The sequence below is a fragment of the Ranitomeya imitator genome, chromosome 10, assembly GCF_032444005.1.
Source record: "Ranitomeya imitator isolate aRanImi1 chromosome 10, aRanImi1.pri, whole genome shotgun sequence".
In the NCBI taxonomy this organism is placed as follows: domain Eukaryota; kingdom Metazoa; phylum Chordata; class Amphibia; order Anura; family Dendrobatidae; genus Ranitomeya; species Ranitomeya imitator.
Window position 1 is genome coordinate 63786360 of NC_091291.1, and position 17267 is coordinate 63803626.

The window sequence follows — 17267 nt, forward strand, 5'->3', positions numbered from 1 at the left end:
TAAAGTGAAGGATAAAGACCCACTTGGGTTGAAACGTTGCATTTTATGGCACAATAAAGAAGAATTTTCACTTTCACCGCGACTGGATGCTGTCCTTCACTTTAATTTATGGTATGTGCTCTTCCACTTGGGGCCGGTGGATACAGGACGGCATCCTCCACGTTTGTTCTTGTGAACTTTTGTCGGATGTGCTGTCAGCCTTGCATTTATTTTTATACTTTCTGATGAAATCGTTCACTTTTCCTGTCTTTTCCATCTGGTCCAGACCGACTTGACAACTTCTTCCACCCAGTACTCTGCTGCAGAGAATACAACAAAGGCACATTTCATGTCTCATATTTTCAGCACTATCCCCAATGGGCTATTCTCAACCTGCACAAACTCCTCTTCCTGCTGATACCCCAATGCTGAGCTGTTGCTGCCGTATGTGTCCCTATTGCTGCACCTGCTGTGTGGTTCTCTGTGCCCTCTAAATTCTAAATCAACCCTCTAGAATATAGTAATGCTGAGCGCAAGTGCCCTAGAAAACAGTGCCCACACTTTGCCCCTAAAAAGTAATAATGCCCCGTGTGTGCCCCTTTGACAGTCACAGTAACTCGAGTTCCCCTATAACAATAAGTGCCCACTTTACATTTAATAATGTCCCGAGTCTCCCTCCTGTACAGATCCCCTATACACAGTATGATGCTCTCTTATACACAGCATAATGCCCCCTCACTGAATTATTATTATTTATTTTTATAGTGCCATTTATTCCATGGCGCTTTACATTTGAGGAGGGGTATTCATAATAAAAACAAGTACAATAATCTTAAACAATACAAGTCACGACTGGTGCAGTAGGAGAGAAGAGCCTGCCCGCGGGGGCTCACAATCTACAAGGGATGGGTGAGGATACAACAGTTGAGGGTAGAGCTGGTCGTGCAGCGGTTTGGTCTATCGGTGGTTACTGTATATATACTGACCCATTAATATCCCCCAAACTATTTCATGGCTACAACACTGTCACTGTAATCTTCACACTGTATGATGGCCCCTTAGATAGCCTCCATATAGCATAATACACCAGATAGTCCTCAATAAAGTATAAAGCACTCCCCATAGTCCTCAATATAGTATAATGTACTCCCCATAGGCAGACTCTGTTGTAAAATGCATTCCCCATAGGCCTCCATATAGTATATTCCACTCCCAATAGGTCTCCGTATAGTATAATGAACTACCTATAGGCCTCCATATAGTATAATGCACTCCCCATAGGCCTCCATATAGTATAATGCACTCCCCATAGGCCTCCATATAGTATAATGCACTCCCCATAGCAGACTCTATAGTATAATGTACCCCCCATAGACGAACTCTATAGTATTATGCACTCCCCATAGGCAGAGTCTATAGCAGGGGTCTCAAACTGCATTCCTCGAGGGACGCAAACCATGCGTGTTTTCAAGATTTCCTAAGGCTCGGTTTACATTGCGTTAGTGGGTGTCCGCTGACGGAATCCGTTACATGGCGCAACTAACGCTATGTAACGGATCCGTTAGCGCACCCATTGACCGCAATGTATGTAACGCATCGCTAACGCATGCCATTTTTGGCATGCGTTAGCGATATTCCGTTATTTTCTGACGGACCTCGAACGTTGCTTGCAGCGTTTTTGGGTCCGTTCTCGCTAGCACAGATTGGGCATCTGCGCTAGCGGGATCGCTCAACACAATCCCTCTTTGTACATTGCGTTAGCGCATTCCGTTAGCGTATGCGCTAAACGGATTGCACTAACGCAATGTGAACCTAGCCTTAGCATTGCACAAGGTGCTGGAATCATTCTGTGCAGGTGACTAAATTATTACCTGTGCAATACAAGGAAATGCTGAAAACATGACCTGTTTGCGGCCCTTGAGGAATGCAGTGTGAGACCTCTGGTCTATAGTATAATGTACAGCCCATAGGCAGACTCTATAGTGTAATGCACTCCCCATAGGCAGACTCTATAGTGTAATGAACCCCCATAGGCAGTCTCTGTATTATAATGCATCTCAATAGGCAGCCTCTGTATTATAATGCACCCCCATAGGCAGCCTCTGTATCATAACATAGTAACATAGTTAGTAAGGCCGAAAAAAGACATTTGTCCATCCAGTTCAGCCTATATTCCATCATAATAAATCCCCAGATCTACTTCCTTCTACAGAACCTAATAGGCAATAGGCAGCCTCTGTATCATAATGCACCCCTCATAGGCAGCCTCTGTATTATAATGCACTCCAAGAGGCAGCCTCTGTATTATAATGCACCCCCAGAGGCAGCCTCTATATTATAATGCATCCCCCGTAGGCAACCTCTGTATTATAATGAACCCCTATAGGCAGGCTCTGTATTATAATGAAGCCCCATAGACAGCCTCTGTATTATAATGAACCCACATAGGCAGCCTCTGTATTATAATGAACCCCATAGACAGACTTTGTAATATAATGAACCCCCATAGGCAGACTCTGTATTATAATGAACCCCCCATATGCAAACTCTGTATTATAATGCACCCCCATAGGCAGCCTCTGTATTATAATGAACCCCCATAGGCAGCATCTATAGTGTAATACAGCCCCATAAAAAAAAATACTCGCCTCACTTCCTCCTGCACCGAAGGGACCGCAGGCGCCAGGCAGTGACGTCATCGCGACCCCCCTGTCAGTGTCAGCGTCGGTGACATCAGATGCTGACAGGGGGATGATGGGAGAGGGAGCGTAACGCTCCTTCTCTTAATGCAGTCAGCTACATCGCCATCTAGCTGATACAGTTGAATCTGCGATGACTGGCGGGGGACCCCATAGCGACCAGGCGACAGAGCAGGGAGAACGATCCGCCGTGCTCTGCCACAGAATGTAACTGTATTGGCGCGATGTGCATGCCAATACAGTTACAGTAGCGTAGCTCCGGATGGGCCCCAGAGGTAACCTACACAAAATTGTGCAGTGTGAGGATACTATAGAAAAAACGGAAAGTGGACCCACTGGACTGTGACGACGACCCACCCATGGACGAGCTGACCAGATAGACCGCCCCCTATACAGGGAGAGTTAGGGGCAGACCCTTGGGGGACTATCGCCACAGCAGCTGGGAGACCAAGATGGACAAGAAAGTAATCCACGGAGACACCGGCCTAGCGGGAGTGCAAGAGACACTGGACACACGGATAAGGCAGGAACACAGAACTAGCGAGAGTGGAGAGGACACGGGACTGGCAGGTATGCAGAGACACCGGACTGGCAGGTATGCAGAGACACAGGACTGGCGGGTATGCAGAGACTCAGGACTGGCAGGTATGCCGAGACACAGGACGGGCAGGTATGCAGAGACACAGGAATGGTGGGTATGCCGAGACACAGGACTGGCGGGTATGCCGAGATGCAGGACTGGCGGGTATGCCGAGACACAGGACTAGCGGGTATGCAGAGACACAGGACTGGATCTAAGGAGAGCAAGGAAAACAAGGTAAACGTGCAGCCAAGAACACTTGAAATCACAAATGATCATCAGGCACAGGGGAGAGGAAGGTGGCGATTAATAAAGCAGTGCTGCGCAGTACTTCCGAGTGAGAGTCCTCCAAGGTGATAAAGAGGACAGGAAGAGTAGTGCCAGAAGGTTAGAAATGCGCGCGCGCTGTACTGAACCTGGCGGGCGCGCGCACCTGACGAGCAGCAGAAGCCGGGATCGAGCGCTGAGGAGAGGATGCTGCAGCTGAGGAGACACGCCGGGATGCCCAGGACATGTGTGTATGACAGGGCGCGGGGAGCGGTAGCGGCATGACATGCAGAACATATAAACTCCTTGCCGATGTTGTTTTTTGTGTGATTTGAAACTAGGACTCCTGCGCTGCAAAGCAATAGTGCTAACCACTGAGCCACCTTTCTGCCCCTTGGTTCATGGTTGGGTTAACCTGTTGATTTCTAATGTTTCTTCTGATGCATTCTATTTTTTAATTTGGCTTGTCAACTGCTGTTTAGCAGTCATCACATATTTTTATTGGCAATTGTCCTCCAATTTTTTTACGTCTTAAAGGGAACCTGTCACCTGAATTTGGCGGGACTGGTTTTGGGTCATATGGGCGGAGTTTTGGGGTGTTTGATTCACCCTTTCCTTACCCGCTGGCTGCATGCTGGCTGCAATATTGGATTGAAGTTCATTCTCTGTCCTCTGTAGTACATGCCTGCACAAGGCAAGATTGCTTTGCGCAGGCGTGTACTATGGAGGACAAAGAATGAACTTCAATCCAATATTGCAGCCAGCATGCAGCCAGCGGGTAAGGAAAGGGTGAATCAAACACCCCAAAACTCCGCCCATATGACCCAAAACCAGTCCCGCCAAATTCAGGTGACAGAGTCCCTTTAAGGACGCAACCAGTATTGGCCTTGTGGACACAGCCCCATTTTAGAAATTTGCCTAGTCACTTATGTGGTGGTAAACTGGGAATGCTTCTTTGCTTAGTGAGCTTAGATCATTTTCATGAGACACATTTGGTTTTTCATTATTAGTAAGTTTAGGTTGATTTGTTTTTACAATTTTTTTTCTCTCTAAAAAGTAAAAATGGAATCCTAGAAAAAATAGCAGTTTATAAAACTTTTTCTGTACTTAAAACACACATTCAAAAGTGTAAAAAAAATGTGTTAGTTAATTTTAAACCAACAAAAGGAACCATTGTGAAAACTAGCTCCTTTAAGAACTATTCTTAGTGGTGTAGAAAGTATGTTTTATCACATGGTGGTTTCATAGAATGAATAAAAAAGGAAACATTACTTTTTGTTAAAAAAATATGCTTTACTAACTCTGTTTTTTATGTTTACAAGGAGCTGTAGAATAAAAAGCACTCCAAAATGTGTGACTTCTTTCAAATATGACAGTATACCTACCGTATGTGTTAGGTAAACTGCTGTTTGAGCACAAAATGCTGTCTTACTTTTTGAGCGCAAGTTTTGCTGAAGCTCTTTACATGGGTCATGTCACGTTTACAGAGCCCCTAATGCACCAATACAGTGGATATCCCTCAGCAGTTACTCCATTTTAAAACCACAATGCTAGATGAAATTATCAGAAGATCCCCCTGTGCAGTGACAATATTTTGGAAAGTACGTACCTCAAAAAATTCACCTAGTTGTGTACTCTCCACTTTTGACTTTTCAAGTGTTTTTTTTTTTTGAGAAATTAACGTGCAGTGGATGGTGCGATGTGAAAAATAGCAATATTTCCACAAATTCTCTATTTAGACTGATATGTTGTGGCCACCTTGTGTCATGATGTATGCTGCTATCTATTTTTTCCACTGGTTTGCCTGGCTTTGTAAACTCAGGAGTGAAAGTGCTAAGGAGTGACAGAGCTCGTTTTCAATGTAATTTAGGAACTGACACAGAATGGGCTGACAAGTGCCGAGGCTGTGGGGTTAAAAATAAATAGAAAACCCCCTGAAGGTTTTTCATTTTCAGAACTACATCCTCAAGGCATTTATCATTTTGGCCCATAGGCGTGTTTCGAGGCCAATGCACTGTGGATGGTGTAGAATGCCATTTTTGTGCCCAATACGTTATATTCTGCTTGTGACACTGAAGACTCACGCTTCTTCCATCGCTAAGTGGATTTTCCCGGTAACAACAGTGGTGTACATGCTGATGTTAACTGATGTTTGGGCACACTGCTAGGCTTAGAATGGAAGTGCAGCGCCCCAGGGTCCTGGTTGTTGCAGTAATATCATTCTCTAGGGGTGAGTGATGTTACGTCTGAAGGCAATAAAGGAGATCACTTTACCAGGTATCACAATCCATGCAACACACTTCACACTCCAGCCCACCAGGGGGAGCCATGCTACTATTTACTAGGGCACTCCTCACATATAGGTAAAACTGGTAGTCTGGATAGGAAGTTAGGCAGAAGCCAGCTGGGCTTCACCCAGTGAGCTGCTATCTGAGCTCCGCTCAGGTAGCCGGTCCCTGACAGGAGTGGGATCTTGGCAAAGGCCTAGACAGAAAGCCACGGTGCTGCGCCTGCCCCACGTGCGGCAGCATCCTAAGAAAGAGACATTGGAGGAGAATTGTATTGTAGAGGGTGAGAAACGAAGTCATAGCAAAAGGAGAGGAAACCAGAAGGAGTTCTGCCCTACACAGGCTGCCTCCTTCTGAGGCGCAGGATCTGGTAGCCAGAACACCGAGGGAGCAACAGTCTCTATGCCTTGCTCCAGAGACCGGCAGGACAGTTAATTCCACGTTATCTGCCCGACCTATAACCAGGAGGCACGGGGGCAACTCGTGGGGGCTGGGGTGTGCTAGAGTCCCTGTAGAAAGCCTTAGGCCACCAGTCATTCGGGTTTGTTCCTATCCATCTGGGGACAGAGAAACATAACACCTACAACAGTTGTGAGGACCTTACCAAGAAGCTTAGCAGGAAGGGACTACAACACTCAGGCGCTAGAGGAAGGCTACTGATTTCCACCTGCATAAGGGGACTCTGGATTTGCCTTGAGACCGGCCAGACTCTGCCTGCCCTGTGATCTGGTGCTCTGGACTGTGGATGCTCAAGCTTTCAGAAAAAGGTAAAGAGACTGCAACCTTGTGTCCTCATTCTTCACTGCGCCTCACACCATCCACCATCTTACACACTGGGAAGCCCTGGGGATACACCTCACCTGTGGGAAGGTATACCATCTAGCTGCCATAACATCACCCCAGCGGACCCCTAAGCAACGTCGGTCACCCTGACCGAATACCACAGGTGGCGTCACGAACATTTCCCTTTTAAAGACCTTTCCCTTTTATCAACAGACCTCCCAAGGGCCACGGGATATCCCCCTTGAGAACCGAGGGGACTTGGTACCGAGTACCCATAGCCCTTGGGGGCGATCCAGAAGGAGCACAACTAGGCTTTTTAAGGACAGATTTTGCTGGATAGGTTTTGGGGCACCATAATGCTTTTGCAGAGCTTGTGTACTGCCAGTACAGTGAAAAGACATAAGATATCGGTCCATAACTAAGAGATTATTGGCTCTTGTTTTTACTGTAATACTTTTTCAGGGCACAGTAGCTTGGTTTTAATTTCCCATGAACTCCCTCTTTTTTTCACATTACCTACAATCTTAAATGCTTATTTGGATAACTGCTGCAAGTCTTTTGAAATATGGTTTCACCAGCTTTGCAGGTCTAGAGGCTGACATTTTTGCCCATTATTCTTTGCAAATAAGCTTTAGTTCCATGAGATTGGATGGAGGAGTCTGTGAGCAGCAATTTTCAACTCTTACCATATATTTTGAAAGGGGTTTAGGTCTGGACTGTGACTTGGCCATTCACACACACATGAATATGACTTGATCTAAACCATTACAATGTAGCTCTGGCAGTTAGTTTAGGATCCTGCTGGAAGGTGAAACTGCTCCCCAGTCTCATGTCTTTCATACCCTCAAACATAGGGAGAACACGCAAACTCATTGCAGACACCTCGATCTACACTCACACTCTGAATCACTTCTCCCTCTTACAGAAATAAGTTCCCTACACAATGTGAATGACGCTGCCGCTCTATATAACACCACAATAGCTGTAGCTTTGGAATCTGTTGCCCCTGTCACACATACCAAAGCTCGCAAAATCAACAGACAGCCCTGGCACACCAGCCTGACCAAAGAACTGAGGGGAGCTTCCAGGGCTGCTGAGCGGAGATGAAAAAGATCCCACTCCAACAAGCACTTCATCGCATTTAAACAGTTCCTCACTAATTTCAAGGCCACATTCGCCACAGCTAAACAAATCTACTTCTCATCTCTCATATCCTGCCTATCTCACAACCCTAGACAGTTATTCATCACCTTCAATTCTTTCCTCCGTCCCCCAGCACCTTCTCCCTCCCCACTCATCTCAGCTGAAGACTTTGCCTCATTTTTCAAGCAGAAGATTGATAACATCAGAGACACTTTTAGTCGACAACCCCCAGAGTCCTTCCTCCCAACTGCCCAGCCCTCCACCTCCAAAACTAACTTCTCCACCATTACAGAAGATCGACTCTCCACTCTACTCTCAAGATCGCATCTCACCACCTGTGCACTTGACCCGATCCCTTCTCCCTTCATCCCATCTCGCCACAGTCTTCATCCCAACCCTAACCCATCTCTTCAACCTATCACTAACAACTGGTGTTTTCCCCGCAAAGAAAGAAAAAAGCCAGCTCACCGATATGTGCAAGGAGCACGGAACTTCGTCCTGACTCGACGTAGTGCAGATCAAAGTAAAAGAGAAAAATGTTCCAGCTTCTTGATAAAATGTAAAACTTTAATCCATCATATAAAATAGTAGAAGACACACTCCTGGGACAATGCCATGTTTTTTGTTTTTTTTTTTTTTTTTTTTTTTTCTTCACTTGTGACATGGCATTGTCCCAGGAGTGTGTCTTCTACTATTTTATATGATGGATTAAAGTTTTACATTTTATCAAGAAGCTGGAACATTTTTCTCTTTTACTTTGTTTTCCCCGCAAGCTTTAAACATGCCTCAATCACACCTATCCTTAAAAATCCCCCTCATGACCCATCCTTTGTATCTAGCTATCGCCCTATATCACTTCTCCCCTATGCCTCAAAACTACTGGAACAACACTTCCATCTTGAACGGTCCTCCCATCTCTCTTCCTGCTCCCTCTTCAACCACTTACAGTCTGGCTTCCGGTCACACCACTCCACTGAAACTGCCCTAACTAAGGTCACGAATGACCTATTAACAGCCAAGAGCAAGCGACACTACTCTGTCCTCCTCCTCCTGGACCTGTTCTCTGCCTTTGACACAGTGGACTATTTCCTATTATTATAGACCCTCTCATCCCTTGGCATCATAGACTTGGCCCTTTCCTGGATCTCATCATACCTAAAAGACCGGACATTCAGTGTCTCCCACTCACACACCACCTCCTCACCTCGCCCCCTCTCTGTCCTGCAAGGTTCAGTCCTAGGGCCACTGTTCTTCTCCATTTACACCTTTGGCCTGGGACAGCTCATAGCATCTCACGACTTTCAGTATCACCTCTATGATGATGACACACAGATCTACATCTCTGGACCAGATATCACCAGCCTACTAACCAGAATCCCTCAATGCCTGTCCGCTATTTCATCCTTCTTCTCCGCTAGATTTCTAAAACTTAACATGGACAAAACAGAATTCACCATCTTTCCCCCCCAACGAACGTATCCATTACAGTAAACGGCTGCCCACTCTCCCAAGTCCCACAAGCTCGCTGCCTCGGGGTAATCCTTGACACCGGTCTCACCTTCAAACCACATATCCAAGCCCTTTCCACTTCCTGCCCCTTCAACTCAAAAATATTTCACGGATTCGTACATTCCTAAACCAAGAATCAGCAAAAACCCTAGTTCATGCCCTCATCTCCCACCTCGACTACTGCAACCTTCTGCTTAGTGGCCTCCCCTCAAACACTCTCGCACACCTCCAATCTATTCTAAACTGCTGCCCATCTAATCCACCTGTTCCCCCGCTATTCCCTGGCCTCTCCCCTCTGTCAATTCCTTCACTGGCTCCCCATTGCCCAGAGACTCCAGTACAAAACCCTAACCATGACATACAAAGACATCCACAACCTGTCTCCTCCATACATCTGTGACCTCATCTCCCGGGTACTTAACTGCATGCAACCTCCGATCCTCACAAGATCTCCTTCTCTACTCCCCTCTTATCTCCTCTTCTCACAATCGCATACAAGATTTCTCTCGCGCATCACCCCTACTCTGGAACTCTCTACCATAACATATCAGACTCTTGCCTACCACCGAAACCTTCAAAAAGAACCTGAAGACCTACCTCTTCCGGCATGCTTACAACCTGCAGTAACCACTGATCGACCAAACCGCTGCACAACCAGCTCAATCCTCACCTACTGTATTCTCACCCATCCCTTGTAGAATGTGAACCCTCACTGGCAGGGTCCTCTGAGCTCCTGTACCAGTCGTGACTTGTATTGTTTAAGATTATTGTACTTGTTTTTATTATGTATACCCCTCCTCACGTGTAAAGCGCCATGGAATAAATGGCGCTATAATAATAAATAATAATAATGTCCTTGATGGGATTTAAACCCAGAACTCCAGCGCTGCAAGGCTACATTGTTAACCACTGAGCCACCGCACTGGTCAAAGCGTGTTATTCACATCTTTTCGAGACAATTGGAATAACTGCGTTTCACGAAAGATTTATTTGAGGAAAATTTAGAGGAACCTGATGAATTTGAATTTCAAAAGATTTGATCATCTCTACAATGTTGATGGCTGCATGCAAGCGCTTTGTCCAGATCGATGCAATGCTAGGGACACAATCATTGGTAGTAATGTCAAGACATCACAAAAGCAAAAGAAGGTAGTACAAAAGCACTCACAAGGTAGTACATGCACGCTAATGAGCTGCTGTGATGGCAGCCATTATACTGAAGGACATGCCCAAACAACTATCCAACTATATAAAGAGCATAGAACACATGCATCCTCATAACATATAATTATAAGGAGACAATTATATAAAAAATGCATGCATAGTTATTATATAGATGGACATAGAGTGACAAAGGGAAAACTGAGGTACATAGAGTAGTGTTCAAAATAATAGCAGTCCAATATGACTAACCAGATTAATCACACTGGTTTTGGTATAAATTATATTACCACATTGGTGCAGAAGATTCTAAGAAAATTGCAAGACTCCGCATTCATGATCTGCAGGTTTTTGAGTCTGCGCATTGGAATAATTAATTGGAAGGGGGTGTGTTCACCATAATAGCAGCATGGAGTTCAATTAGTGAGGTCAATCATTCTGGGAAGAAACTGCTGTGAAGCAGGTGTGTTTGTTCTTCCTACCTCCCCTCTCCATAAAATCTCAGTAAGGCCGGGATGACACATGCGAGAAACACATCCGTGTTTCGCATGTGAAATCCAAGCTCTGGCGCCGGCACTCCAGAGCGGAGCGTGCGGCTCCATGTGTTGCTATGCGGCCGCACGCTCCACTCCCAAGTGCCGGCGCCAGAGGAGGCATTTCACATGCGAGACACGGACGTGTTTCTCGCATGTGTGATCCTGGCCTAATGGAAAATCTCTGAATCACTGAAGACAGATTTACCCATCAACAAAGAGTATCAGATCAATCCAGGAGGAGAAAGAAGCATATTTTTCTGATAAGAGAGATCAGAGTTGCTTATTTTAATTTGTACTATTGATTTATAAAATAAAAATTAAAAGTACAGGCAATTTTTTTTTTTCTTCTTTTTTCATTTAGTTTTTCCCTTCTTTTCCAAAAGCCACAACTTTATTATCTGTCAACATGTGGAAGGAATTGTACTTTTGAATGACACTAATTCGTTTACTGTAAAATGTCCTGAATAACAGGAGAAAAAAAATTCCAAGTGCGAGAAAATGGTGAAAAATATGCCATTTCCAACATTGTTTTTACGATTCACATTGAACCTGCGATCGTCAGATCGCTTATACTATATACTGCAGAAGCTTTCATGTCATATAAATGCCACACTAAGAGATTGACTCTGCTTCAACAAATTAAACAAAAAAGAATAAATTTCTTATTGATAAACACAAGACAAATGAGATAAAAATATATATAAATACAGAAATAAGGAAGTTGATGCAGAAAGGGCTATACAATTAAGTATAGCGTAATTGGAATACCAGTCGGGTCAGTAGATGGTAGAGTGCATATAAGATAGTGGTGGATTGGGTACTGATGAGAGGGTGAGAGAACCTCTGCTGTTCTGTGCAGGGCTACACACGCGTCACCATATAGAGATCTACTTTTAATAGCTGTTTGCTACCCCTTGTGCTAATGCACCAAACTGTCAGACAGACGCGTACCACACATCACATGCCACACAAGCCACATGTAGCTCTCGAGCCTGAGGTTCAGGACCCCTGCCTTAAAATGTAATGGGCAAGAGGGCAAAAGATTGTGTTTCTTCTCAAACCTATTACGGTAGGTTTTATTTATGTACCATACTTTTACTTTTTTTTTGCATTGAAAAAAAGACTGGAAAGAAACCTTTCTATGTTTGTGTGATGTATAATATACAATTCTGCAGTCCCTGAATTTCTCCACAATCACTGAGAATAAGGATCTGATGCCCTTTTGTCTTCTCCCTTTCTAAGATTTTTTTATGTAGTTCTTTCTTTTTGCACAATAAATAAAAAAAAATAGAATGAACGAGAAGGAGATGATTAAAGGACAAATAGATGGAAGGTGTTTTGTTTTATAATTGTGTTCCTTTAATAGAAAAAAATTTCCAGACCCATTTAATGTTTTTAAATAACATTATCATACCCAAATTTCATGAATCAAGCTTCCCATTCTTGTGGTTTTGATTTTAGTTTTTAGGCTACATTTATATTACTGTGTGACACAAAGCAAAAATGGTGTTTTATTTAGAAAAATAGATTTGGAAAAAAAAAGTTCTAAAAATGTTCTTCACTTGACAGGTTGTATCAACCCTTCATTGCCAGGAGGGAGCAGTGAAAGCACAAGAATCTCCAGTATCTTAGTGATGAGCGGAGGTGAAGGATACATAAACTTTAAGATCGGTATGTAAAATGGTGATTGACTGACGATGACCTCCACACTTTTATATGCTTATTTTTGCTGTTTAATATAGGTGATGAAAATGGAGACACAGAAGAAGGTTATGGAGAACTTCTGCAAACAAACCCAAGATACAGAAGATCTGAAAGAAGCCATCTCATTGTTTGGCAGATACAAAGTCCATAATAGAAGATCATTTCATGACATTAAAATACATTGACAAAACTAACTTGAGATGTAAAATGTGAAAGTTTGTATTGAGGGTTTGTTTGGAATGCTTCTGCCTTAATGTAAAACCTGGCATTCTCGGTCTTGTGCAATTTATATCTTTGGGTTAAAATATAGTTTTGTTGTGGATATTATTTATTTGCTATTGGCTACTGGACATGTCACTCAGTGATGTCTGAAAGGGTTCATCCTGATTCTTCTCATTCTTTGTATATTTTTAAGTTGGAACAAATGAATGTGGTGAGTCTCTAGCACAACCACCTATGGCTTTACTTTTACAAATTTCAAGACGTACTATAATATATACTGTATAGGTGCAGACAGAGCCACAATGATGGCACATTGCTAGTATTATTGGGTACCTCATCTTGCGATCTCCCCTTCCCCAAGTGACCACAGGGCTAGGAAAAGTGCTGCCACTCTCACCTCAAAATTTGTTTCTGGAGCAGGCTATTGTATTTAATGAGCCAGTAATGCGGCCTCAAGAGGTCAGTGAGGATCACAGAGTGTGCACCCTCACTAACAAGATACTGATGGCATATCCTAGCAATGTGGTGTTGGTGTTTGTGCTGAGAAAAGCATTTTAAAGGGGATTTGTCAGCAAGTTTTTGCTATGCAATCTTGAGAGGAGCATGATGTGGTGGCTGAGGCCCTGATTCCAACGATGGATCACTTGCTAGATTGTCTGCTGTTTAAATACAATCAGTGTTTTATCAGCAAGAGATTATCACTACAGGACAAACTGCCTCATGCCTCCTGGCCCTCCTGCTCTGTTGAGCCACGCCTCCACCACTGGCCAGCAGCTTTCTGTCATTATACAGTGTACACAGAAATCTGCCTATAAGTGGTGTAACAGGGCTCAGCATTTAGCGCATTGCTACCAAAAACTGTGATTTTATCACAACTGCTGCACCCAGTACACCGTTCCTAACTTGTGCTGCTCTCAGATGACGTAGCAAACACCTGTCACTAATTCCCTTTAAACAGTGTAAGAACACTGTGTAAAAGTAGGCAGTGTATGCTTGGCTGCGTTTGCTGCATTGTCCTCTACAGATCCTGGTCGCATTAATTGTTTACATGATTGTAACTGAAGATTGTATTCGTTCTCAGGGTTTATTGATATTACTGTAAAAGGCTTGATCATTGTTAAATATCACGCTGGGCACACCAATCAAAAATTGTATCCATTTATTGCCATGAAAAGGCCCAGTGATGAGGTAATATCAGGTGGTGTTCAATGTGCTGCCTGTTTTGCACGCAGTCACTCTTCTCACAGCTTGCTCTCTGCATAGTGATCCTGTGTTAATTGCAGATCAGCTAATGGAAATCCCAAGCAGAGCAGCAAGTTAGTCGATTGAAGGTTATTCCCAAGATGGTAAGTTATCCCTTATTCATATGATAACTTGGTGATACAACTGCTGGGAACCCCAGCGATCCAGAGAACAGGGCTCTAAAACTGACTCTGCAGAGCCCAGTCTTGAATGGAGGTTCTTATGTTGGACCTTCAATGTCTATGGGACTGCCGGAAATAACGTGTCAGTCTCTGGATTGTAGGGAGTCTCAGTGATCTGGAAGTCATCTGTCCTATTAAACTTGGCAATAACTCTTCAATTTGGAAGTAAAATGACTGTTATTTCGGTCATTTTTTTAACAGCATGTGAATGTCAAATATTTTTGTGAACTATACAGTGTATAATATTTAATTGTGATCAATGCCCTTCATTCTTTACCAGCACATGTCTAGCAGGCAACTTGTGGGGTATGTGCACAACACACACTGGACATTAAAGGGGTTGGCCAATGAAAACAAATTAACACCTATCCACATGATGGGTTATAATTTTTCGATCAACAGGGTCCGACTGCTAGGACCCTCACTGGTCTTCAGAACGGGGATTTTTTATCCATGTTGGGAAAGAACAGCAGTGAACATGCTCGCCCTGCACTCCATAAATTCCCTGTTGAGCTCTGCTTCTTATGTCATCCCCCATAGTGAATGAGTGGAGCGTTGTTCAGGCAACATGCATCACTATTTTGTAACTGACATAAGAATTCACCGTTCTCCAGACCTGTACGCGTTTCAAGCAGTAGAACAAGTTTTAACTGGACAATCTCTTTCATCCTCAGCAGTCTGCTGCTTCTCAGGTTTACTATGCCTTTTGTATATTGTAATTTCTGGTAATCTTTGTTAGCTGAACAGTATGCAATAAACATGTGATTGACAGATTACAATGGGTAAGATTTATCAAGTAAAGTGGGCCACAAAAGTTTGCTTTGTCTAAAAATTAAATAGATAAATATGTCTACTGTGTGTTTGTTTGATTGGTTCATACCTGTACAGGGAAAGACCTCTTGCCTGCTTGTGTCTGTGCTCAGCACAGTTCTTTTATTGGCTGATAGTAAATTGGACACCAGTGATTGTATGGAATATTCAGTGGGAAATCAAACTTCAAATCCAAAAATTGTTAAATAAAACAGAAAAAGGACAGCGCCTCTTGTAATACGATTCAACAAATTAGTATACGAAGCATAGGTACCCAACGAGGGGGTGCTCACATGTTAACTGTTGTTGAAAAGCGTCTCACCCTGTAACAGAGTAGAAGGAACAGTAGTGATTGCTGATGCATTGTAACAAATGGAAACGGAGGCACAGATGGTGAAGTTCACATTCGTTTTTATTGTAATTGGACCACGGATCGGGGGGGCTCCGAAGGGGGCGTGACTACGTGAGCCACAGACACCCATGGTAAGACCCCTCGAACAGGGTCAGAATGGGATGCCTGGGGGACACGGGTGCTACCTCCAGTTAGACCCCGGACTCATGGTAGCTGGCCCAGCGGGACAGACAAATAGGGTTAGCGGGTGACGTAGAGCTAACCGGTGGGTACCGGGGGTACGGCTGGTTCCAGCTGTACTGACGTTGTCCAGAGGTTTGGGTAACTGAATGGCTGGACGAGATGGAACTGTAGTAAGCAGATTGGAGATTGTCCAGGAAAGCCAGGTAGCGGGTAGCAGATAGTCTGTGGAGACAAACAATGTAAGCGGAGCACTGGCAGAGAACTTCAGAAACAGAAGCACATGCTAGCAGGAACCGGAAGTTAGCAACTGAGGATTCTTGTTGCTCTGGCACCCTCCCTATGGTGGAGGGGCTAGAAATGGTAATCATTAACACGCCATTGGTCAGAAACACTTTTTGGAAAATGTGCGCTATCTCTTTAAGAGACCGGGAGCGAGCGAGCGCAACCTAAGCACACAGCCGGAGGACCTGCTGGCTGCATACCAGGAAGCAGACGAGGAAGGGGAAGCAGAGACCCTGTCAGGACAGCATGGAGCTGTTCCCGTCGGGAACCTCGCGAAGGTACAGGGACCAGACCGGGTGTAACAGTATCCCCCTCTTTACGCCCCCTCTTTTTCAAGCCTGCATAGAATCTTTTTAGAAGGAGCGGAGCCTGGATATTCTCTTTAGGCTCCCATCACCTCTCCTCAGGACCAAAGCCATTCCAATCCACCAAATAAAAAATCTTACCCCTTACTTTTTCAGTGGCCAAGATGTTCTTTACCTCTAAAACATCCTCCTCACTGACGGGCTCAGGAGTGGAACCTGGGTCTTTAAAGAAGGAGCTCAAAACTACTGGTTTGAGGAGGGAAGCATGGAAAGAGTTAGGCACATGCAAAGAAGCAGGCAATTTCAATTTGTATGAGACTGTGTTGATCTGCTTGAAGACTTCAAATGGACAGATGAAGCAGGGACCCAGTTTGTATGAGGGCACCTTCAGATGCATATACCTGGAGGAGAGCCACACCTTATCTCCAGGCCGAAAGATAGGTGCATCCAGACGTCTTTTGTCCGCATGCCTCTTCATACGTTGTGAGGCTTTCTCAATGGCGACCTTGGTGTCGCTCCATACTTTCGAGAATACCCCAATAAAGATGTCAGCTGCAGGAACTCCTGAAGACCCAGAGTTGGGAAGAGGGATCCCGGGTTGAAGTCCAGACACAATCTGAAATGGGCGATTTTCCAGAGGATTCACTTGATTATTGTACGAGAATTCTGCTTGATCCAGTCATCATGATGCACATTGACGAAGTGATGCAGGAATCCAGTTAGGATTTGATTGGTCCTCTCTACTTGCCCATTCGATTGTGGGTGGTATGTAGAAGAGAAGTCCAGTTCCACTTGCACAGATTTACAAACCGCTCTCCAGAACTTGGTGGTGAACTGGACGCCCCTGTCGGACACAATGTGGAGTGGAAAACCATGAAGACGGAAGATGTGCTGTATGAAATGGTCAGCGAACTCAGGAGCAGACCGAAGACCGGGTAACGGAACGAAGTGAGCCATCATCGAGAAACGATCCACCATTACCCAGATGACGGAACAGCCGGAAGAGACAGGAAGTTCAGTAATGAAGTCCATTGCGATGT

At 44.4% G+C, this 17267-nt stretch overlaps 1 protein-coding gene across 3 annotated transcripts in view; it reads left to right on the top strand.

The window, feature by feature from the left end:
- LOC138651327 (C-Jun-amino-terminal kinase-interacting protein 4-like) overlaps positions 1–15145 on the top strand; it is an 834119-nt gene extending 818974 nt beyond the window's left edge. For all 3 annotated transcript variants that reach the window (XM_069741428.1, XM_069741429.1, XM_069741430.1), the window contains 2 exons: positions 12515–12616; positions 12688–15145. In XM_069741428.1, the coding sequence (XP_069597529.1) occupies positions 12515–12616; positions 12688–12800 (215 nt within the window). In that variant the 3' untranslated portion in view covers positions 12801–15145. The remainder of the gene's footprint in view (positions 1–12514; positions 12617–12687) is intronic.
- The last annotated feature ends 2122 nt before the right edge of the window (positions 15146–17267 follow it).